Source organism: Rhinolophus sinicus, chromosome 2, assembly GCF_057876585.1.
Source record: "Rhinolophus sinicus isolate RSI-liver-muscle chromosome 2, RSI-T2T, whole genome shotgun sequence".
Lineage (NCBI taxonomy): Eukaryota > Metazoa > Chordata > Mammalia > Chiroptera > Rhinolophidae > Rhinolophus > Rhinolophus sinicus.
The window spans coordinates 6768503-6794131 of NC_142502.1; the positions used below are offsets into that span (position 1 = coordinate 6768503).

The 25629-nt window shown below is 41.9% G+C and overlaps 1 protein-coding gene and 1 pseudogene across 6 annotated transcripts in view; one reads left to right on the forward strand and one right to left on the reverse strand.

Annotated features, from left to right (window-relative positions):
* Window positions 1-4691: 4691 nt before the first annotated feature.
* LOC109456767 (solute carrier family 22 member 1) overlaps window positions 4692-25629 on the reverse strand; it is a 47226-nt gene continuing 26288 nt past the window's right edge. For 2 of the 6 annotated variants that reach the window (XM_074333779.2, XM_088795256.1), the window contains exons 10-12: window positions 24889-24988; window positions 22710-22755; window positions 21815-21966 (exon numbers count right to left, since the gene is read on the reverse strand). In XM_074333779.2, coding sequence (XP_074189880.2) covers window positions 21853-21966; window positions 22710-22755; window positions 24889-24988 — 260 coding nt within the window. In that variant the 3' untranslated portion in view covers window positions 21815-21852. The other 4 variants (XR_012496811.2, XM_088795245.1, XM_088795236.1 and 1 more) reach the window with 4 other exon arrangements.
* LOC109457070 (peptidyl-prolyl cis-trans isomerase A pseudogene) lies at window positions 15163-16209 on the forward strand (annotated as a pseudogene).

Here is a 25629-nt window from a genome sequence, read left to right on the forward strand (position 1 = left end):
CAACTATGGGAATATGTGGTTTGTTAGGAAATGTGTGGTTTGTTAAATGATGTGACTGGGGTTAACGCATTGACGGAATTATTGTCAGGGAAAAGTGGGGTGCTGATAGTATCTATCCGTAAACAGAGTGGCAAAACAGTTACTTAAATTATGTTCCAAGTACCTGAAATGACATGCCTATCCAAAGCAAGACTTTTGGAGGCCAAGGTTGAATTTGATCACTACAGTGGGAATTGGGACCACAAAAGTTCTGGGGTAAGTTGGTAGCTTTTGACTCCACTGGAGAAATTACAAGAAGAAAATAAAATTACGGCTTTACAATATCAAGTTGAACAATTGCCAGAGAATTTGAGAGCTCGCAATAATGGTCCTAATGAGAAGGAAAAAAAAACAGATTTGGAAACAAAGCTAACCGATTCTTGGGCAGCCTGTCGCTCTAGCAGATGCAGATGGGTGAGTACGCTAGAATGTGGCCACCTCGCAGGAGCTGAGGGTCCATCAGCAGCTTTTTGCAGGAGGACAGTGCATTAGGGTTCTCCAGAGAAACAGAACCACTAGGAAATAAATACACAGAAGAGAAAATTTTGGCTTACATGAATATGGAGGCTGAGAAGTCCCACAATCTGCTGTCTGCAATCTGGAGACCCAGGAAAGCCAGTGGTGTCATTCGGTCTGAGTTTGAACACTTGAGAACCAGGGGAGCTGAAGGGATAACTCCCAAGAGGAGGAGAAGACAGATGTCCCCGCTCAACAGGCAGGCAGGACAGGAGGACAGCAAGCAGGGCACAGCCCTCCCTTCCTCTGCCTTCTGCTCTGTTTAGGCCCTTAAGTGGATTGAATGCTGACCCACATTGGGGAGGCCGGTCTCCATTACTGAGACCACTGATTCAAATGCTAATGTCATCCAGAAATACCCTCACAGACACTGCAGGAGTACCGTTAATCTGGGCACCCCAGGGCCTCCTCCAGTTGACACATAAAAGTAACCATTGCAGAGGGATAATCCTGTGAGTGAGGTAGAGGCTGGTGTCCTGAGCTTTTCCTAAGCCCAATGCTGATATTTTAAACAAATAAAGAAAACACAGAATTTTTCTTTATTTCCCTCACACCAGCCTTGGTGAATAGGACAATGTGTAGGAAACACCACCCAGACCTGCCACCAAGAATAAAACTCTCTTTCCTTTTTGTCGATCTTAGCATGAGATCATGATTAACACGGACTCTGAAGCTGGGGCCCCTCGTGACCCTCGTCGAGTCCTGGAATCAAAAGCGACTTGGCAGAGTCGTCTTTTCCAAAACAGTCTGACTCTACTTGATGGCATCAGACAAATGGGTCTTAGGCTCAAGTTTATGTTTAAATATCTCTGGCAACAATGTATTCAAGGCCAGAAGATATGGAGTAAAAGATGCACTAGTCCACAACCTCTCCAGCCACTTTAATTTTCAGGTTTGTGTCATATCAGTGTTCCCTCTGTTAAAAAAAGAAAGAAGCCCAAAATGGAGTAACTTGTGCTAAGCCCCAAATCAGCAAACCAAGACTTAATTGCAGTTTCATCCCCTCCCAGGAATGTGACTGCTAACCAATCAATCTGGAATCACCTGGTCAGCACTAGTGAGGTCATCTGCCTGATAACACCCCGCCCCCACCCCGACCCTCCCAATCCACTCTGGTAGAAACTTTCTTTTTTTGCTCCCTTCTGCCTATGAAAGCCTTCCATTTTATACAGCTCCTTGGAGTTCCTTTCTATTTCCTAGATGGGAGGCTGCCCAATTCATGAATCATAAATAAGGCCAATTAGATCTTCAAATGTTCTCAGTTGAATTTTGTTTTTTAACACCTTACGCTGTGTTTTCCCTGGCAGGCCTAGAAGATAACAAACCTTGAGCCATAAATGCTTTTCCTCAAGCATAGAGCGCACAAGGACACCATCCTCCTCAGGACTGGCCCTGGCAAAATGGAGGCCTGCCCCTCCAGGTCGTCTTGTCCCTGGGCTGTCTCTCTTCCCTCCCCATGCACCTGGCTAATCCAGGGCCCTTTGATGCCAAGAAACCTCCCTTCTGGCCCCTCATCAAAAGACAAGTGCTTTGTAACCCAGAATCTTAGGACGTTGTTAAGGAGTGATATGTGGGGGCAGAGCACATTAATCCTGGAAACCAGTCTGGCTGTGTTATGGGAAACAGTGGTCTCCATACTCAGCACTTGTGTGCCCCAAGGCTCCTAAAAAGCAGTGACTCAACACCAGGCCCAGGCTAAGATTCCCAAGTCAATCAATGATTCTAGTCTACAACTCTCTTCCCAGATCCAGACATCACCATGTAGACATCCCAAGGGTTTCTTATAGACAGTATTTCTCATTGGTATTTTACTGCTGATGACTAAAATGTTTATTGTCTTTAGATCTTGATAGGAAAAATTCTGATAAAGCCCATATCCATATCTTGCTTGCACATTTGCTAAAACATCTCTCATGGGCACCAGAAGTAAAGCCTAGCCCCTGAGTCCGTGGAGCTCACGTCCTAGAGAGGCCACTGTTTGAACAACAAACTATGGTCCTGTAACTAGAACTATATTGTGTGTGTGCTGTCTCTCTAACCACTCCACTAACCGGTGTCCAAATTGTGCAGGACCTCCTCTATTCAGTAACTATTGGCTATCGAACAATAATCCAGCACTATACTAGGCAACAGGGTGGAGAAGGGGTTTGTTATCACAGGGGGATAGAGGATATAACCTGGGAATGACAGCTCAGTGTGGAAACAGGAAGTGCCTGGGAACAAACAGGAAGTGCCTGGGCTCACAAAGTCAGAGCTGGGTTCTGCTTGCTGAGTGGGGACAAGTTTTGCTGGGTTGCTGACACTTAGCTACAATTCTAGGACTCAGCAGGATTTGCCAGGTGGACAAAGGAGAAAGTGTTTCTATGCAGAGACAGCAGCAGGGATGGGGAGCGGGACCCGGTGTGGTTGAGGTTGGGTGCAGGAGCTGGAAAGGCAGGGAGAGCAGCCAGGGGTGTGTGGCCTCAACGCTGTGGAAAGACAGTTGGGAGAGACCCCACGGGCAGCAGGAGGCACATAGCAGCCAAGTGCTGGAGGCCGTGAGAAGAGAGATGAGAGAGAGAGATTTAGGGAGGAAAAATAAATGACGACTGATTAGCTATGGGGCCAAAGGTTAAACAAGGAATTTAAGAAAAGTGTAGCAATGAGAATTATCCCATAACAATCTAACAGAAAACAAACAAACTAGAAACTAAACCCAAATGCTGAGCAGCCTGGAGACTTTTCATATAGGAGCAAATACCCCAGGGCAGCTCTACCAGTCCCGAGGTCATCAGTATCTTAGAGCACATACAATGATTTTTGTACACAAAATAACTAGAAATCATAAAAGGGACTCTTTTAGGAAGCAAGTAAAAAATAAGATGTTTTAGAAAGTTTCATCCAAAATGATTAAAAGAGAGAAAAAATTTGAGAATGGGATAATTTCTACTTTTCTTCTTCATTTCCCCAATTTTCTGTAATGCATGTATTTTTAAAAATATTTTTTAGGCATATTTGATGCACATAAAAACACATATGTGATACATAAGTCACCAATAAAGATTTCCTTCCTTAATCCATTCCTGGTCCATCCCCGTCACACCAAAGGTAACAACTATTCCAGATTTTTGTCTCATTTCCTTGCTTTTAATGTTTATCACAACACACACACACACACACACACACACACACACACACACATGCATCTCTAAATTTTTTAATCTCTCTTTTGTATTTCATTATTTTTCTGCTCTTATCTTTATCTCTGTTTTTCTTATTTTGGGTTTATTTGTTGTTTTTTGTTCTGTTTTTGTTTTTCTAATTCTCCATTCCAAATAGCCAGAAGTGGAAGTCTTCATGTGTATCATTTATTTATGCTCAGAAACATATAAAACACTTAAAGGATTTGGTTTTTAATTCAATATTTCTACCATTTGCAAAATGTATCTTTCCACTGTAATTTATCACTTGGAGTTTTAAAGTCCTGAAGCACTATTTTTCAGGTTTTACACTTTGAAGCTTATATGTAATTGTATTTATACATAATTCTGAGTCTTTCTTGACTATATTTGATCCAGTAATTGTAGCAAGTAGCAAAATGTACTTTCCTAATCAAGATAAAATACAATTTAATTACTAATCAAACCAGTTAGTAGCCAAGGAAAGATCTTACAAGCTCCTATTCTATGAAAGCAAATAAACTTTACAATTGTAAAGTAACTTAATAATTGTTTATCTGAAAAGAAACACATGGGTGTACTTGAAGTTTCTTTGATGATTAAAGAGTCAAACTCTTTTGACATGTTAGAAAACAATGTTAATTCACTTGACCCAATAATCCTTACAAATAGGAAAGCAGTTGGATTAAATGGAATATTTCCATCATTCAAACCAGATGATGATGATAATCTGGTAATAATTACTTGAAAACAGGACTTAGCATAACATATCTTTTTTTTTACATACTTTTAAGAAACAAAAAATTCTAATATATAGGATGGAAAGGAAGTACCACTTGCACATGTTGCAACTTAACCACGTCAATGAGATTAAACAGAAGGTCACGAAGTTTCTAACATCAGAAACTATAAAAAAGCGAGCAATAGCCAACAAAGTTTTAAATGGTTTATTTTGATTAACTAAACTAATAAATTTTCTGACAGCTGATTCTGGGGTTAAATCCACTGTAAAATAAACTCCCTTAAATATCTGATGGATTGCAGGGCTAGTCTGTGGCTCTGAGAGTAAGCTGTCATCAGAACAGGATCAGATGGAGCAGCTACCAGAGCAGAGGGAAAGAAACACACAGGGAGAAACATAAATTCTGCTTGCCACACAGATCTTTGGTGAACCCCAGACTCTGTGGCACCTTCAGGGGAATCAATCTAAATTAAGACAACCTACCTTTGGTGACCATGCCATCCAAGGTTTGAGCCTTTGCTCTTCTTGGAGAAGAATATTATCACAAAGCATCTGGAAGGACATTCCTGGTCATTTCCTATTTATTCAGGTCCTGGGAAACCTAGAAGAAACACAGCAAGGCCAGTGCTTAAAATCATCAGAACCTACGAGACATGTATGTTGGGGGTTCCAGCAAGACCAAGAGTGGCTAAATGGGATTTGCCGTGAATAATTTTAAGAGCTCCTGGTTCTAGAACTGCTATGCTCAATGTTGTCTGGAGGTCTTATTGAAAAGTCTCTGCCAATCATAATGCACAAGAAAAAACAGTGTTAAATTCCACCGGGTAAAAGCAAAATAGACATTCACTGTAGCGTCTATTTGACCAATACTTACTGTCTTCTATATGCAAATTCTGTACTGGGCATAAAGATTCACCATGGAGCAAGGAGATGTTACTTCTGGATCATGGAATTCATGTCAAAGGAGAGAAAACATTAAACAAGGAGTTACAGTGCCAGGTTAAAGTAATAACTAGGACACACTCATCCAACTCAATGACTGACAGAGACAGTAGAGTGCTTAACAAACATCAGCCCAGAAGGAGAAGGAAGTGTCACAGGAAAGGCCTGACTTAGTCTGGGAGCCAAGGAGGACTTTCGCTGAGATCTGCAGGATGAACGCACAGTGACCACAGTCAAACGTGTGGGGATAAACTAACTCTATCTGTTACTTCAAACTACTTGGACGTGTGTGGAGAAAACTCACCTGGGCACTGTGATGTATTTACTGGACACATTTTATTTTAATTGTGGTAAAATACCCATAATGTTTACCATCTTAACCATTTGTAAGTTTGACGGCATTAAGTAGATTCACATTGTTGTGTAGTTATCACCACCATCCAGCTCCAGACATTTTTCATCTTCCCAAACTGAAACTCTGTCCCCATTAGACATTAACTCCCCATCTCTCCATTCCCCAATTCCTGGCAACCACCATTAACTTTCTGTCTCAATGAATTTGACTACTCTACATACCTCATATAAGTGGAATAACAGTGTTTGTCTTTCTGTGACTGGCTTATTTCACTCACATAACGTTCTCAAGGTTCATCCATGTTGCCACAAATATCAGAATTTCCTTCCTTTTTAAGGTTGAATAATATTCCATTGTATGTATATTCCACATTTTGTTTATCCACTCATCAATCATTGGACACTTGCATTGCTTCCATTTTTGGCTGCCGCAGGTGATGGTGCTATGAACATGGGTGTACAAATATCTCTTCAAGACACTGCCTTCAATTCTCTTAGATACATACCCGTAAGTGGAATTGCTGAATCATACGCTACTTCTATTTTTAAGTTTTTGAGGACCCACCATACTGTTTCCCACAGTGCACCAAAAGTACAGAAGGGTTCCAGTTTCTAGATGTATGACTGAGGCGATGGCCTTTCCATCTAATACCCCACCAGCCTTGGACAGAATCACTGATACAAATCACGAAACACACTCCACAAAAGACAGAGACCTTTATTTTAAAAAAAAAAAATAGATCATAATTTTTCTTCAGTTTCCTATGCATACCCAGGGAAGCCACAGACACATTCATTCTAATTTTATTTTATAGTATTTGTTTTGTAAATATGTGTTTTACAATGATCCTTGTGCAAAAACCATTTGGCCTCAGCACCAACAATCATACATAACTAAGATGTTGTGTGTCTCTGGTCTGGGAGGCTGCTCCCACCCTGAGAAGGATTCCCCATGGAACCATGGCCCATGTCCTCGGCTGGGATCCTTAAACTCAGACTTAACCAGGAGACATTCCCAATGCTCCACCCACTCCCACAAGCTCTCTGCTAAGGGCCCTTATCAACATGAGTTAGTACAAAATGCACAAAAATGCTTTCTCACAGCCGACACCTTAGGTCACTTGTTTCTTTTAGACGTGGTAGGTTGGGAGGCAAGGAAAGGGTCCAGGCCTGGGTCTTCAAAGGAAACCAGCTCCTAAGGATTTCAGGGGACTCCTCCAAAGCCAAGCCTGCTGTTTTTAATTTTCCTAAGTAGGAAATGACCTCCCAAAGTCTGACACTGACACATCATTATCTCAGCTGAAACATCTTAAAATAATGGTTTCTCTGTTCTTGGGACAAAAGAGTGCTGTTCCCTGGGAAGTGCAGCAGGGGGAGTAATGAACTTAATGGGAGAACAAAGGGAAACTCACAAGAAGAGATTCCTCCTCCCTGCCTTTAAATTTGGCCCTGGGGACTTGGCCAGTTTCAGCTGGGGGAGAGATTCTTTCCGAGACATCCCAGAGAAGGAGGGATTGATAAAGGCCAAGTGTCCCTAATGAAATGGAGCCCCATCAAACCAATTAAACTGGGTTCTCTTTTTTTTAACATTTTTACTAAAATATAGCTAACATACATTATATTAGTTTCAGTTGTACACAACAGTTATTCAATATTTATGTACCTAAAGAAGTGATCACCATGATAAATCCAGCAACCATCTGACACCGTACCTGCTGTCACAATATTACTGACTATATTCCCCATGCTGTACATGACAACCCCGTGACTTACTTGTCTTATAACTGGAAATTTGAATCTTGCATTCATATTTCCCCTTCCCTTTTTAATTTTTCATTTATAGTTGACATTCAACATTATGTTACATTAATTTCTGGCATACAGTACAGTGGCTAGACATCCACACAATCTAAGACGTGATGCCCCTGACTAGTCTAGCACCCACCTGGCAGTACCCGCAGCCATTGCTATACTATTGAGTATATTCCCCATGCTTCACTTCACATCCCCAGGACCACTTGCAACCACCAACTTGTACTTCTTAATCCCTTCACCTTTTTCACCCTGTCCCCCAAGCCCCCTCCCATCTATCACCCCAATAAATCTAGTACCCATCTGACACCACACATAGTTATTACAACATCACTGACCATATTCCTTATGCTATACCCTACATCCCTGTGACTACTCTGCAACAACCAATCTGTACTTCCCAATCCCTTCCCCTTTTCCATCCATTCCCAACCTACCTTCCTTCTGGCCACCATTAAGATGTTCTCTGTATGTATGAGTTTGTTTCTGTTCCATCTGTTTGTCTATCTTGTTCTCTAGACTCCACACATAAGCAAAATCACACTACATCTGTCTTTCACTGTCTAAGGTACTTCATTCAGCACATACCCTCCATGTCCACCCAGGCCACCACAGATGGCAAGAACCCATTCCCTTCCATGGCTGAGCAATATTCCGTTGTATATATGTACCACGTCCTCCTTATCCATTCTTCCATTGATGGACACCCAGGCTGCCTCCCCACCTGGGCCATTGTAAACAATGCTGCAATGAACATATGGATGCACACGTCCTCTCAAAGTAGAGTTTGGGTTTCTTCGGGATAAATACCCTGAAATGGGATTACTGGGTCCTTCTTTGTCACTTGTTATAGCATTTGTTTTAAAGTCTATTTTGTCTGGTATAAGTATTGCTACCAAAGCTTCCTTTTTTTTAAATTTCCATTTTTATGAAATATCTTTTTCCCATCCTTTAACTTGCAGTCTATGTATATCTTTTGATCTAAAGTCTCTTGTAGGCAGCCTATGTAAAGGTCTTGTTTTCTTATCCATTCAGCCACCCTATCTTTTGATTGGAACATTTAATCCATTTCCATTGAAAGTAATTATTGATAGATATGTAGTTATTGCCATTTTATTATTCATATATTTGATTTCTTTCTTTTTTTTTTTTCTTTTTGTCTTAAATAAGTTCCTCTAACATTCCTTGTAATACTGGTTCGGTGGTGAGGAACTCCTTTAGTTTTTTCTTGACTGGGAAGCTCTTTATCTGTCCTTGGATTCTAAGTGATAGCTTTGCTGGGTAGAGTAATCTTGGTTGTAGGGCCTTGCTTTTTATCATGCTGAATATTTTGTGCCAGTCCCTTCTGGCCTGCAAAGTTTCTGTTGAGAAATCAGCTGACAGAGTTATGGGATCTCCCTCGTAGGTAACCAACTGCTTTTCTCTTACTGCTTTTAAGATTCTTTTTGTCTTTAACCTTTGGAATTCTAATTATGATGCGTCTTGGTGTGGGCTTGGTTGGGTTCATCTTGTTTGGGACTCTCTGCGCTTCCTGGGCTTGTATGTCTATTTCCTTCACCAGGTTAGCGAAGTTTTCAGTCATTTTTTTTTTTTTTAAGTTTTTAATCCCTTGCTCTCTCTTCTCCTTCTGGTACTCCTATGATGTGAATGTTGGTATGCTTGGTGTTGTCCTAGAGGTCCCTTAAACTCTCCTCATTTGGGATTCCTTTTTCCTTTTGCTGTCCTGATGGGGTGTTTTATTCCTAGCTTAGCTTCTAAATTGCTGATTCGATCTTCTGCTTCATCTAGTCTACTCTTGGTTTCCTCTAATGTATTCTTCATCTCAGTTATTGTAGTCTTTATTTCTGACTGGTTCTTTTGTATGTTTTCTATCTCCATTTTCATGTTTCCTTTCTCTTGGTTAAGTTCTCCCTGAGATCATTAGGCATTATTATAACCTGTGTTTGGAACTCTGTGTCTGGTAGATTGCTTGTCTCCATTTTGTTTAGTTCTTTTTCTGGAGCTTCATCATGTTCTTTTATTTGGGACACGTTTCTTTGTCTCCCCATTTTGGCTGCCTCCCTGTTTTTGTTTCTATGTAGGGCTGCTATGCCTCCCAGTCTTAGTAGAGTGGACTTATGTAGAAGTTGCCCTGTGGGACCCAGTGGTGTAGTCTCCCTGGTCACCACACCAGGTGCTCCAGGCATGTCACTTGTGTGGGTTGTATGTGGCCTCCTATTGTAGTCGAGACTTGATTGCTGTTTGTGCATCAATGGGAGTGACTGACCCTCAGGCTGAGAGGTTGTGAGGACTGGCTGTGACTACAGTGGAGGAGCTGTTGTGGAGGGGCTGACCCTACAGAGCAGGATTTACTTTAGCAGGGCTCCGGTGCCTGCCCAGTCTGCCCTTTGAGTGTGTTGTCCTTGGACGTGGCTGGGTAATGCTCTGGCCCAATCTGAAGCCTGCCACTGGGACTGCCAGTCCTGGGATCTCCTGGGATGGGACCTGCTGTAGGCCAAGTTCAGCTGCAGTCTGTGCCCTGCCCAGGGCCACCTGGCATGAGCCACAAAACAATCCAGAGATGGTTGTCACTTGTGCTGTGCTTGGAGGTGCCTTGAGAGGCCAAGCCACAAACCAAGGCCAGCTGTCACTAGTGCCAGGCTCAGGGCTGCTCAGCCAGAGGTACGGGGCACACTGAAGCCAGATGCTGCTGGTTTGGGTTTCATGATCCTTTGAGAGAGTTTAGGAAAGTTTGCAGCATGAGCCAAGGCAGGCTGTTTATATGAAAAAGCCACTTGAAGGGGATTGGGTGTGCCTGCTTGGGCGTGGTCTCAGGGAATTACTAGGGCGGGGCAGACAAAAGGTGATAGCTAGTTTGATGGAGACTCAGATATGGCAACTGCCTGAGTCTGCACACTAGGAGTTGAGAGGTCTCAACAAAGAAAGAATGGCTTCTGCCAGCTCCTCCATCCAGGAGATAGCTGCCCCTCCACCCCACACCCTGAAGCCAGATAATTCAGCTTTGCCCCATATGTCCCTGGCACCTTTTGAGCTGCTGCCCCAGCACTGGAGCTCAGAGCGAGTAAGTCCATGCACTGTCTCGTTAAGAGGAGCACCTGGGACTGCAGCTGCCCTGGGTCTCACTCAGCCACAATCTCGGCTGGTTTTCACAGCCAGAAATTATGGGAACTCTTTTCCCTAGCACTGAAACCCTGGGCTGGGACCCCTTGCTCCTGGGATGGGGGAACCTCCACAGCTGAAATATCCCTCCCAATTTTTAATGGTCACACACGGATGTAGAACCAGCCTGTTTCGCGTCTCCGCCCTTCCTACCGGTCTCAAGGTGGCTTCTTCTGTAGGTCAGTAGTTGTAGAGTTTTGGTTCCGCTAGACTTCAGGCGAGTCTCAATGATGGCTGTTCTGTGGTTTAGTTGTAACTGATGTGGCCCTGAGCAGAGGTGAGCACAGCATTTACCTATCTATCCGCCATCTTACCGGAAATCTAAAAAGGGTTCTTAAAAGGAACAAGCTAGGCAAATCACTGTGCTGTGGTGAGTAAGAGAGTAGAAGATAAAGAGGTGAGACTGTGTCAGAGAGAGTTAGGAAGTCCTGAGAGGGAAACCTGAGTTGTCTTTACTGCTGTACTTTGTCTACAACCACAGTCATTTCCTGAGGCAGTAGAGAGGATTAGTTAAAGCAGAGATAGTGTGAGGGTTAGAGAGATTTTTCCATTAACTAGCTATGTGATGTACATTGTAAGACTTTCGTTATATTCTTCAAATTATTCTTCAAAATGTGTTACAAATTAATTCCACAAACATACTACCAGAGAGTACCACTTTTCCATATCCTCATTGCTACACACAGTTCTCTCTCTGTCACACACACACACATACACACCAGTGCACGCACACACACCAGTGCACACATGCACACCACTCTCACACAAGGTTTTGCAAAGTTGATCAAAAGAAGTTGATTAAAAGAGACTATCTTATGGCTATTTTTTCTGCATTTCTTTGAGTATAATGAGGTTGAACTTGTTTTCATGTTTATTGGCAATTTTCTTTTTATTATGAAGTAATTATTTTTGTCCTTAGCCCTTATTCCTTGATATCCTACTTTTCCTTATTAATAAATAAAAGCCTTTTTTATATATTAATGGTAATAACCCTTTGACTGGCATGTAATCCTCAAATTGTTTCTTGGAATTGGTCATTGGCCTTTTAGTTTTTTTTATTTGGTACTTTACAAATATAGAATTAAAAAAAAAAAAATTTAAGTGGGCAAATCTATGTGTTTTTCTTTACAGTTTATTATTGGTATTATGTTTAGAAGATCTTGCCCAAACCCACATTATATAACTATTGACCTATATCATCTTCTAGTATTTCAAATAGTTTTATTTTCCACCTTTAAATAATTCAACCAGAATGTATTTGATACAAACTGGAGGGTGTTGGTGGCATTCTCCCCTTCTAGGAAGTATTCAGAAGTATCTCTATGCTTGAGGAGTGACTTTGGTGTGATTAAATTCAAAGGTCTTGGGTTTTGATCAAGTATCTCTGAATATCACCAAAATAATGCATCCTCATGTGTCTCTGCCCCCACGGCCTCGCTTCCCTCTTCCCATGCTCCCAGCTTCCTCAATTCCATTCCCAAGTCCTCCTCTGCTTTCTGTGGGACTCAGGCAATGCCTGAAGCCCAGGGTAAAACAAATGGAAGTTAAATATCAAATACTACCCTTCGACATATGCACATTGCATCTCCTGTGTCTGATTTTCTCATCTTTCATCTTTTTACTCATCATTTTCATCTTTGCCACTTTTCTCTGAATTCTGGAAGAATCTCTCAGGTTCATCTTCTAATTCACCACTTTTGTTTTCTGTAATACATAGTCAATCTACTCTTTGTTGCCTCTGCTTTTCCAGATCTTTTTTTACTAACAGTAATATATCTATTAATAAACGTTTTCCTTTTTCATGACTTCATTGTCTTCTAGAAACTTGGAGAGAACATGAAATAGACATTTTCTTAAGTTTTTTCCCTTTTAGTCAGGGGAACTCTTTTAAAAGGAAGCATGATCCATGTTATCGCAAGTTTGTCCCTTTGTCTTGAGCTCCTAAATCTTTTTAATGTTTGATTATATTTTCTCTGCTCATTTCTTGTTCACAAATGAAAGCTACATTTTTTTCCCCTCCAGAATTAGTAGATGAGACAGGTTCCTGCAGAGTATTTCTTGCTATTACATAGAAAGGCCACCACTATAGACACACAGAGAGAGAATCTGTGGGTCACTCTTCCAAGTTTTTGGACTTGCCATCCATCTCTGGCCAGACTTTGCTCATTTGCTCACAATGAGATGCAAATGTCCTGCCAACGAGAGTCTGACATTGGTCAAAGGACTTCACCCACTTGTTTTCTCCTGATTCAATGTGATTCCCAAATAGTTTCTTAACACCATTTGCATTGCTTTCAGCCTTCTGCATGGGGATTGGAAAGTTATAAGACTGAGCAGGTGTGGGTCCCTGAGCTGTCATTCCCATTGGAGGCAGACAAATAGAATAGGGTTGACATTTGGAAATTTGGGGAGGATTCCACTCCAGCAATTGAAAGTTAAGAAGGCACAAGCTTGATAAAGAAATTCACTCACAGTCTCCCTGGGGTTTAATGTCAATAAATCTTACTGAACAAGAACAGAGCCTTAAAGGAAGACAACACTCTCTCCCTAAATAGATTGGGGAAGGGTGTTGCAACCAGAAGCCAGAAAGGTCCCTCAGAAAAGAACATCAAATAAAAGAAGTTACATGTATTATTAATCAATAGATAAAAAAGAATTATATGCCCATTCAGTAACTGTGGTATAAATGTATTCATATTCTCTACTTGAAAAAAAAAGGCAAATTATTACTCAATTAGTTAACTGAAATTAGCCCCAGTGTGGGGGGGTATCCATTCAAATCTTTGTGTCCCATCAGCCTGGGTGACTTTATTTCCTTCTGAAATTACTTCAGTCATTTATTTGTTGTTAGTCTATATCCCCCAACCAGAATTTAAGTTCTATACGAGCAAGAGATCTTGCCCATCTTCTTCTCTAACTGGATCTCTAGTACCTAACCCTGTGTCTGGCACACAACACATGGTCGATTGATGACTGCTAAATGAATTAACGGTGGATGTTTGGATTGATGGATTGATCAATGGATGGAAGCAGGTATGAGATATCTTGCGGCATAGTATCCCTTGATTTTGGCCTTTATTTACCCAAGATAAAAGTATGGGGGTGGGAGGAGGGAGAGTCTGGTTGTGCAGCCTGACAATGATGATTAATCCTGTAATGATTCCACAATACCCAGGCAAGAGCATTTTTCACTGGCCCCATCAGGAGACGGCCATTTATTAGTCTCAGATGGGTCATCAATTCATTTACTGTATGTCCTTGATGTTGACTTTTTGTCATTAGCAAGGGTGCCGTTTTCCTTTAACACATCATTAGTGTCTCCACATCCTTCTATGCAGGGGCTCTCACAGAGGCACTGGCAGAAAATATGCTATTTTAACTAAATTAACAAGGATTTCTGTACCAAAAGTTGGAATTACCCAGCCCTTTCCCACAGATAGGGGTGGTCTACTATTGCACAACTGTCCTTTAGAACAAAGCCTGCCTAGTATAAGACTTCACATGAGCCTTTGAGGCGGTGGGGGGTAGTCTCATGCGTCCTGAAAGTCCGTCTTTCTCGTCCCAAGAGAGCAGCTTTTGTTTTGGGCCCTGGAACACCAATGGTCTGGTCCAGGCACATTGAGTTGTGTCTCCAGCTTTGAACAATAGCCACACGTGAGGGAGAGCTGGTCCACAGGGACCAGACTAGAAAAGGAAAAATCTTATAGAACCTCCAAATTCCACATGACAGTGGGTTTTAAGTTGTATTTCCCAGATCCCCAGACAACATTTCTCCATGCCTTCGATTTGGGTAGTAGGTTCTTCACCTTGTTTTTCCCCCTGCGACGCCAGCCACAGGGCTGTCCACAGTGGCAGGAGGAAGTGGGGAGAGCCTGTGCCTGTAAGAATGTCAGAGTTTTTCATTGTTCTAGATTGGGATTTCCAGTGCCATTTGAAAGTTTGATCATAAATACTGTTAGGGGTGTAATAGATGAGGTAGGAAGAAACTGTCTCACAATTTCCAATTTTTCAGTATGAATTAAGAAGTTGTATCATTTTGAGATACCATTTTGTTTTTCATGTTTTCATCTTTCAAGAGGACAAACAATTCTGTGACTATTTCTGTCCAAGGCACAACTTCATGGTTTTTTGGGCATTGGGCCCTTGGCAGCAGCTACATGTTTGCATTTTGAGTCATATTTGGGGCAACACTCATGGGCTTCCTCGCCCCCCTCTGTCTGCCAGCCCTCTGCCCTACACAGGTCGTCTCTGTCCACATGGGTCAAACAAGTCTGCATTGTCTATTCCTAACCTATAGTCTTCAACTTGCATTGAATACCTGAAAGATTTGGCTGTGATTTCTAGATCCCTGTAAACCTGGATGGCCAACGTATTTTAATTTTAAATGATCAAACCATAGGCCTTCCAGACGCCACCACCCTGGAGCCGCCCACACCAGCCATGGTCAATGCCACCGTGTTATTTGACACTGCTGTAGACAGAAAGCCCTTGGGCCACGTCTCCTTCGAGCTGTTTGCAGACAAAGTTCCAAAGACAGCAGAAAATTTCCATGCTCTGAGCACTGAGGAGAAAGAATTTGGTTGTAAAGATTTCTGCTTTCACAGACTCATTCTGGGATTTAGGTGCCAGGGTGGTGATTCCACACGCCATACCAGCACAGGAGACAAATCTATCTATGGGGAGAAGTTTGATGATGAGAATTTCATCCTGAGGCATATGGGTCCTGGCATCTTGTCCATGGCAAATGCTGGGCCCAACACAAACGGTTCCCAGTTTTTCATCTGCACTGCCAAGGCTGAGTGGTTGGATGGCAAGCATGTGGTCTTCGGCAAGATGAAAGAGGGCTTATGGCAGCCATGGAATGTTTTTGGTCCAGGAATGGCAAGACGAACAAGAAGATCACCACTGCTGACTGTGGACAACTCTGATAAATGCGATGTTTTACCTTAACCACCAGATCACTCCTTCTGCAGTGGGGAGAGCACCCCTCACCCCCATGTCCTCAGAACGCCTCATAATCTTTGTGCTTTCGCTGCACTTCACTGGGTTCCGTGTTTTCCCTGTCCCCCGCCAAGTTTAGCTGGGCTGCAGAGTTAAGTCTGTGATTATGAAATAATAGCTAAGGAACACACGCACAAAAATAAAATAAATGATCAAACCATAAACATTATATACTTTAAACATGCTTTAGTCCCTCTCTGCATCTGTTTCTTCTCTCTGACTGTTAACTTTGGTGTTAATCTAACCTTGAGTAGAGAACTCACATTAGTTGTGTTGAACAATTAACAGAACATCTTGTAAACTATATTAGAAACTCATGTGTGCTTTTTCCTTGGCACAATTCCTATTATTTGTTCCTTTTGAGCATTATCATGGACTTTTTATAGTTTGAACATATTCCAATTGACTCTAATTGCTGTTTTAACGATGCTGAAATGATCTCAGCTTGGCTATTGTGAACCCTCCATTTTTTGGCCTTTTTGTCGTTTTAACACTATCTTTTATATATATATATATATATATATATATATATATATATATATATATATATATATATATATATATGCTTTTTTAACACTATCTTTGACATCTCTGGCAGTTCTTGCTCTTTGGCAAAAACACTTCCTCATACTTTTGCAATTTTGAATTTGTATTGTTCCTAGGTCCCTAGCCATAGCAACCTTTCTTAAAATCTTAACTTTGTTTTAGCAAATTCTGTATGAGAGACTAAAATCTGGGTGCTGCAGAGCACATGAGAAGGTCCTGTGGGCTCTGGTAGCAGGCAGAGCAATATCAGAGGCCGCCTCAGCCCCTGAGTGAAACTATAAATACTTTCAAGACTCTCGGCCAAAAGTTCAAATTTGGACCGAGACTAAGATTAGGCCACCAAAGCCTTGCCTCCCACAGGTCAACCACCAAACATTTAAAGAGCTATTTTATAAAGAAGAACAATTCTAGATTGTATTGCTAATACTAATGACCATGATACCAGAGCAGATAAAAACCAAACACTCTGAACAGTTAGACCATCGGGCTGGACAGTACCTTGCAGAGGGTGGTTTATGAGTACCCTCTGCGTGTTTGGGGTCCCAGACGCACACTCCACACACCAGCTGCTGATGGCAACCTTCATCCCAGCCATGACAGCCCTATGCCACACTGGGCTACTCCCACCTCATGGGGAAGCGATTCGCTGCTCCACACACCCACAGCAAAAAGAATCTCCGAAGCTGCCTCAGGCCTGTCTCTCAGGAACCCATTCACTTATTTATACTCAACCCTCCCAGGCCACGGTGGTTGGACAACCCTCCTAGGGGTGTCATGGCCACTAGAGCAACACTGCAGGTCCCCTCTACTTCCGGACCCTCAAATTTGTTTTGGAGGGTCAGCCATCCCACCAACCAGTGCACAGACAGCTGGTTGACCCCTAATATCCACTCTCATCTACTTCTCCAGTAATGGAACTCCAATTTTATATAGGGTCCACCCCACCCACTTCCTGTTCTCTCTAGATACGGAGCCATGTACAGCTTCCAGGAAACGTCCTTAAAGGAAGGCTGCACTCATTGCTGCTCCCCTACCCCCGGTCCCCTGCAATGTGGGTGCATATGATGGGTGAGTGCCAACAGCCATGTGGGACCTGGCGAGGAAAGCCCTGCCCAGCAGAGCAATGAGACAGCGGCCCCTGGGCCCTTCTCTGTGCCACCCCACTAGCTCTGGGCGGGCATCCTTGAACTTCTTGAATACGAGAAAGAAATAAACTTTTATCCAGTTTAAACTCCTGATCTTTTGGAGATTTCCGTTACTCACAGGCAAATTTAACCCAGACTAACAGAGCCCCTTGGGAGGCCATGAGGAGCCCAGGGCCCTTTCTCAAAGACCAGCCCCTAACTTTCCTCTGCGATTCTTGCACTGTCTGCCCAGCCCGGGGCAATTTTGTACCCTCTGTTGAGAGAAGCAAAAGGCCCTTTTCTCCTGTTCTGAATGTCTGCCATACCTAGCTGACAACTGAGGTGCCAAGAACCTGTGTTTTCTGGCTATGCTGTGACAGCTCAGCTTGGGACAAAGGTTGCTGTTCACGTAGCAGCCAGAGTCGGGGTTCAAAGGGAAAATGAGGGGAAAATATACATTCTCAGTGCTTCAGAATGCCATCCTGCCAAATATTCACATCTGTAGCTCCATCCATGAAGAGACAGGATGTGAACTCAGCCCACTGTCAGCAGTGCCCCCTGGGGGTGACACTGGGTGCTGTGGGTGAGTGGGTGGGGGAGTGACCAACTAATTCTCCTTACACAGTTCTTGTAAGTGGTGAGTTTTGAAGTGATTTTCACCTTTTTTGTTTCTTGATGTTTTAAAATTTTAAAAATCAAGAGGAAGGCGTCAGGAAAGGTACAATTTCTGAATAATTGTGGAGAAGTCTCCAGAACTCTGGTTGCTGATAGGTGCTTAATTTTTGCCGTTCTGGGGAGAATGTGTCTCACAGGGTCACCAAAGGGCAGTCCCCTGAAAATTTCCTGCTCAGAGCAACTGAGAAAAGCTTTCAGTCTTCTCTACAGAAGGATGATTTTACTGCTTTTGGCGTTGTGTTAACACATACGGCTACTATTTCCTGGACCTCAGTGGGTAGAGTACAGCATCTCAGTTAAAGACATGGATTTTGGAGAGACACCCCAGGTCCTTCCACTCACTACCTGGTGACCTTGGGCAAAGCAGAACCCCTCTGTGACTCAGGTTTCTTTTCTTTACAATTAGGCACTCTTCAGTATATGGAGGTGTGGTGAGAATTTAATGAGACAGTATCATATAAAATGCTTAGAATAGCACCTGGTACATAGCAAGTTCTGAGTAAATCTGAGCTATTATTATTTTTACAGTTACAACCTTCCATTTCTCAAAACTCCCAGGCAACCAGAGTCTCATAGCTCTTTTAACCAAACAATAAGATTAGTCCAAGCAAGCAGAGGCACCCCACAATGAGAAGTTGAGATTAATCCAGCACCTCCATAAACCAGCTTTGAGGTATATGTAGCTTAAAGGTGCCTGTGATTTTCACAGGTGAGATAAAAAGATAAAATACATAACTACTCGGACAGGAACCTGAAGGGGGATAAATGCCACCCATACGTGCTGAAGAATAGAGTCAACAGTAAGAACAGGCTGCCAGGATGTGCCATGGCTCTGGGAACAGATCTGTGAACACTGCCCACAGTGCATTTAGGATTTCCCTCTGTCCTTCTGCTCAACTCACAGGCCTAGGGCAAGGGACAGGTGGGTAATCAGAAATGCCCGGAATGGAAGTCACCAAAACAGAGACACTCAACTGTAAGAGACCATGCCACTTACAGGTTCCCTGCATTCTTCATCCTTCCTGCTCAGTGTCCAAGCTTGTCATCTGCCCTGTGATCCGGCCCAGAAGGTCTAAATTCAAGGCCCAGCCCCAAGCCTGTCAACACAAAGTCATTTACCGTCACGAAAATTACCCCCACAATATTGAAATGGAGATAATAAAGTCTGCTTCAAAACGGTGTTGCGGTGACCAAATCAGTGCGTACTGAGTGTGTCTCATAAAGGACCTTCTGTCAGATATCTTTTTCATTAAGTCTCTGATTTGCTCCAGTGACATCTCAAAACATCCGACACTCAACCTTCACCTGCAGGGAGGAGGCAGGGGTGGGGTGGACAATAGGACACGTTGCTCTTAGCAACCATGTGCAGGGAGTGAGCTGGTTGGATGCTCAGTCCTTTCTCCAGCTGGAGATCACTGGATCCCCTGTACACTCCAGACGCATGGACCACGTGGCAGGGAGGCTGGGATAGCGCCCCAACAGCCACTCAGACTGAATGCACCTCTGCCCAGGTGGTGCTTACAGCTTTCTGTATTGTTTCAGCATCCTTCCAACCCACTTGGAGGTGGGGGTGAGGAGGACACAGAGGCTCAGAAAGTTGAGGAACTTGCTTCAGGCGATAAGATCAATAGATGATGAAGGAGGCGTGGACACTACACCCAGCTCATACCAGACTCTGGGCTCTTCCAGTGACATGACGCTGCCTCTCCAAGACCACATGGTGTCCTAGGCCACCAGGCTGGAAATAACCACACCCTTCCCTGCCTCCATGCCTGTCCCTCTGCAGGCACTGTCTCTGGACCTCCAGTCCCCTCTGCTCCTACCTGACGCGGCCCCCACCCCATCGCTTGCTTGGCTTTTACTTCTCTTTCTATCTCAGTGATTGGCTCTCAAGGCCCACAGCAAGAAATCTCTAAAGGTTGCCTTCTAGGCATAGAAAGAAATGCTTGGGGCAGGACGGGGGATGGTTTTCAAGATACTCAAACCCCTCCATCTGCATCTAAGATTAGGCCTCCTGCTCCTCCACATCTAACAGTTCGACCTGAATGACCTCACAAACACTCCATTGCTACTGTGAATTCTACGTCAGCATTATTCACTGCACACCCTGTAGCTGTTTCCAGGTTTTTCTGAGAGCCCAAGATGACTGAGGCATACAGCAGGCACTCAGCACGTTTGCTGAGAGAGTAGGACTGACAGCATTGCCACTGCAGGACCTTGTTTCCTGATGCCTGTGTCACCTCCCAGGCTTCCCAAGTGTTTAATGCCATCTGTCCCTGTGACCAACTGATTTCTGTCTTCACTCTGTCTGACATTGCCCTCCACCCCTCACCCACCACTCTATCTGGATTGACAATGGCCCCACTATAGCCACAGTGAGGAAGGCAAGAGGGGCAGGGTGGCCAACATTACCAGGTGACACATTGAACAATATTCGAATACCCTAGTTATACTTTAGAACTCGTCCCCAGGACTAACCGTCCTCCTTCGGAGAGCACAGACACACGCACGTCTTCACTGTTCAGACCAACCGCACTGAGATCCAGTCCGTCGTCTTTGTAAGTGAGTCCTGGCTGCGCTGCCTCCAACAAGAACAGCGCACATCTACTTTGTTCAGACACGTCTAGAGAGCAGAAAGAAAGTCAGATGATTTGTTCTTGTTTTTTATGATGACCCCTGTTTGTTTAAAGCCTTCCTCAGAAGTTTGGCCAAAGGATTCTCAGAAGGATTAGAGACACTTGAAAAAACTGATTAAAAGCCTGCCATTTACATAGAGGCAGACCTTGGAGGTATTGCGGGTTCAGTTCCAGACTACTGCAATAAAGCAAGTATCGCATGAAGCGATTCACATGAATTTTTGGGTTTCCCAGTGGATATAAAATTTATGCTTACACTATACGATAGTCTATTAAGTGTGCAATAGCATATGTCTAAAAAGACAATGTCCATACCTGAATTTCAAAAATGCTTTGTGCTAAAAACAACTCACCATCATCTGAAACTCTAGAGAAAATGGCGCCAATAGACGCTCAATGCAGGGTGGCAATAAACCTTCAATGTGTGAAAAAAGCAATGTCTGTGAAACGGGATAAAACAGGTATGCCTGTTTTTCGTATGTAAAGAGTATAATCATTATATTCAGAAGATACAAAGAAGGCCTTTGCTTTGGAGAAGCTGAAGAAGAACAAGTTTCCCTCCATGCATCCAGATGGGTTTTAATAAAATAGAATTAGGAAGACAGGTGTGCTTTTTTTTTTTTTTTTTTTTTTTTTGGCAAGGGCAAAACTTCAGGTTTCCAAGTAGCCCATGTCCATTCTAAAGGAAAACCAAATGCTGCTCAGGACCGAATACCGTGATCTCAATTCTCTGAGGCCATCACTTAGCTTAGCCAATCAGGCCAGAAGTGTTTATAATACAACCAATTGTCTCTCATCATACCTCCAACTGGCATTAGGATTTTTTTCCTCAATGTACTCTGAAGACTGGCTGTTATGTTTCTCTGGAGTTTGTCTCATGGGGAAATAAATTTTAAAATAAAGCTTTTCGTATACTCCAGGAAGGAAATCACACTTGCTATATAACTTGTAGTAAACTGAACTCTTTTGGATATATTTACTGTGAAATTTCATAGTTGGCATATGAGTTCACCTTCTAGAATCACCAACGAGAACCAAAACCAAGGTTGAAAACAATAAAATATTGCTGGAACATAGGTGGCGGAAACTTCTTTCCTAAAAAGGTCATAATACTTCTGACCTTCGAATGAGGATCATATTTTATTCTGTCACACATATGTACACGTAATTAAGGTGTAGTTTGCTTGAATAGCCGCCATATTTAAAAACCGAGTGCCCTCCAAGAAATCTGCATGTTGAAATGCTTTTGCCAACATAGATACCTACAAACACAAAGACATTTTCTTTCAGAGAGTGAATAAATCAATACTATTCTAAGAAACCAGTTACAGGGCCTCTTTTATAGCAATGTTTAAATTCTATTGCATCTTCAAATCACTTTAATAATTAAGTACCTGGTAACCATCAACAGCTCCCATTAGAAAGATAATCAGGGCTTTAGGGGCTTAAGACAAAAAAATAAAATATAAAATAAAATAAAATAAAATAAAATAAAATAAAATAAAATAAAATAAAATAAAATAAAATAAAATAAAATAAAATAAAATAAAATAAAATAAAATAAAATAAAATAAAATAAAATAAAATAAAATAAAATAAAATAAAATAAAATAAAATAAAATAAAATAAAATAAAATAAAATAAAATAAAATAAAATAAAATAAAATAAAATAAAATAAAATAAAATAAAAATAAAATAAAATAAAATAAAATAAAATAAAATAAAATAAAATATAAAATAAAAAAATAAAATAAAATAAAATAAAATAAAATAAAATAAAATATAAAATAAAAAAATAAAATAAAATAAAATAAAATAAAATATAAAATAAAATAATAAAAAGTACTTTTGGTGTTCTTCAGGATTGATATTAATTTGGGGCAAGAACAAGGAAGAGCATAGAAAAGTAAGGGCTTCTGAACATGAAAAACTCCGTCTTCATCTCTGCCCCTCAGCCCCCTGGGAAGTGTCTCTCTCAGGTGTCTGTACTTCTGATGTCTGGACCTGAAGGTAAATCTTCTTTTCTTTGGGCTTCGCTTTCCTGTAGAAACTGGAAATAAAAATTAAAGTTAAAATAAAGAATCAATGTCTTGATTAAGAAACTGTTGCAAAGTTATACGTGGGCATAAGTCTCAAAACAAAAGGAGAAAACAAGGATAACAAGCAACAAAGAAAAAAGGGAGCTGGCAAACTATGTCCTGTGGGCCAATTCTGGCCCGCAACTTACCTGTGAGCTAAGAGTGGCTTTTTACACTTTTAAATCATTTTTTTAAATCAAAATAAAAATATTATTTCTTGGCACTTGAAAATTAGATGAAATTCAAATTTCAACATCCATAAATAAGGTTTTACTGGAACCTAGCCACATCCATTCATTCATGTACCATCTATGGATGTTTTCATGCTGTTGAGTTGAGCCCTGGCCACAGAGATTGTGTGGCCCCCACGCCGGAAATAGTTACCACCTGGCCCTTTCAGAAAAATGTGCTGACACTGGAAGTAGAGCACCTATTGTGTTGCTGCCTACCTCCATCATATTATAGCCAACATGCCATTTTGAATCTGGGACTTTGGGGGTACCTGCCACTATTTCCCTCATCTGTAGAATGGGTATGATAACAATAACAGCTGCCTCATAATGTGTTGAGAGGATTGGGTGAGAATGCACATGAGATTGTCTGTGAAGTCTAGCACTCCATAAATGTTAGCGGAGGTTACTGTTACTCTCATTCCCTGAGGTTTTCCCCTGGAAAGTAGGGAAGAAGGAGTAATTGAAATGATATTTCTGGTAATAGACTGTGGCTGCTATTTATGAAATCAGTGCAGTGGAGAAGACAGATAATGAAATAAGAAATTATTATGAAATATGAAGAGTGTTGTCGAAAACAGAGGGTATGCAGGGCGATGTGGGGCTCAGAGGGAGAGCACCCAGATTCCTCTGGCAGGGCAGAGATGGTTAGGACGACAAAGTACAGGGATAAATGAAACATCTTAAAAGATGACAAAGTGCCTATTAAAAAATTATAGTGACACATTTAAAAATCATGTAATCAACATTAGCTATATATTTCTACTTGGGACCAAAAAAGAAGCATATTGTCAGTCATTACAAAATGTGATTATAGTTATAATAGGGCATTTGTCCCTTATCAGTACTGAGAAATGCAGAATTTCTGAAAGTGGGGTTTATAGGGTGTCTAAGCAGGCATCATCAGCAGAGGTTATTAAAAGCATGAATCGCTGGTGCCACCATTCATTTACTAAGTCAAAAACCTAGAAAATCCAGGTATCTGAATGTTAGTAAGCTCCCTTCACGATGCTTTTGCATATTAAGTTTTGAGAACCACTTAGGAAATCATACCATATGCAAGAAGAATGGAGAAAATCTAAGATTTATTAAACACCTACTATGTGCTAGGCAATGGAGTAGTCTCTGTCACCTACTTTATCTCATTGAATATTCACAGTAACCTTCTGAATTAAGTATTATTGTGGTTATTGTTCAGGCAAGGAAGTTAAGTTTCTGTAGGGTTCAATGACATGCTCAAAGCCACGTGGCCAAGTTGGTAACCACATCCAGAACTCTGACTCCACAAACCATTGTCTTTACTTCACAGGGACACGTTTGTCCTTACTACGGAATCCATGCAAGCCAGCCTGGAAAGGGGCCTGAGAGATCACCTCATCGAGCATTTCTCTTCTTTCCTTTCTTGTTGCTTTAAGAGTAGAATCTGAGACTCCTTTAAAGCACTTGTCCTTGTCACAAGAATGACGCTTTTAAGTCATCCTTCCTCATGAAGCAAGTCGCTAAGGAATCTGAGCCAATCGCTAAGAGGACAGAAGATTGATTTAAAAATAGTTCTCAACTGACAGCCATTAACCCTTGGGGTGAGCAAGGGATCTCGGTGCTCATACAGTCAGCATCACAGACAAATCATTCTCTGTCCCCCAGTTTAGAACAGATAACTGTCAACCAAAAATGCATATCCAAGCTTTTCCATTCTTTCCTTATAAAGCCAATGGCTACTGTGTTGTGTTTTTCTACATATCAGCTCAGCAGTTATAAAAAAAGAAGGCACACAAATATCTGTAAAGCTGCCCTACACCTCTAAGGTGGAGGTATAGGTCTAACAGAGGGCAGTCTAACGTGGGACCCCCAAGTCCTGAGCACCACAGGGCTCACCTCCGCAGGTTCTCTGCATCCTCAATGGTCTCTGGCAATGCAACCCCCTTGGTCTCCGGAAGGAGCAGCGTCATTCCCCCGGCAACCAAGCTCAGCACCGCTTCAAAAGAGACAGATTTCACAGAGAGCCGTTAGGGCACAGCCAATACCATTTACAGGAATGGTGACAGCTAACTAAAGAGATGCCTAGATAACGCATGTGTGAAAGACACTGTTAAAAAAAAAAGTCAGGAACATCTAGAAAACTAAAGTAATAAAATAAATAAGGAAATGCCAGATAAGACAGGGAATATTGCCTTCATTTTACTTCTATGTAAGTATAAAGTTCTATAGTAACTGATGTTTAAGTATTAGGGGATTTGTTGATTTCACGTACCTCAAGAACAATATGAAATTCTATTTTGACTAGTTACTGCATATATGTTGATAGGATATATATTATAGTTACTATATATAAATATTATCTTATTATACATATATGCTATACAGAGTATATATATATATATATATCAGCCTCTCTTGTTACTCTCTCCCTTTCCCTCCCTCCATCTCTCTCTCTCTTCTTCTCTCTCTTCCTCTCTCTCCCTTTCTCTTCCGCCCTCTTCATCATGGATTCCCCTGGCCTAGGCATGGGAGCTCTCTGAACATGGGCCACCATTCTGCCTTTCACCAAGTGGGTAAGTAGGGTCTTCGAGGTATCGCAGGTCCAGGTTTGGAGAGGAAAGGAGGAGTCCCCTGCTC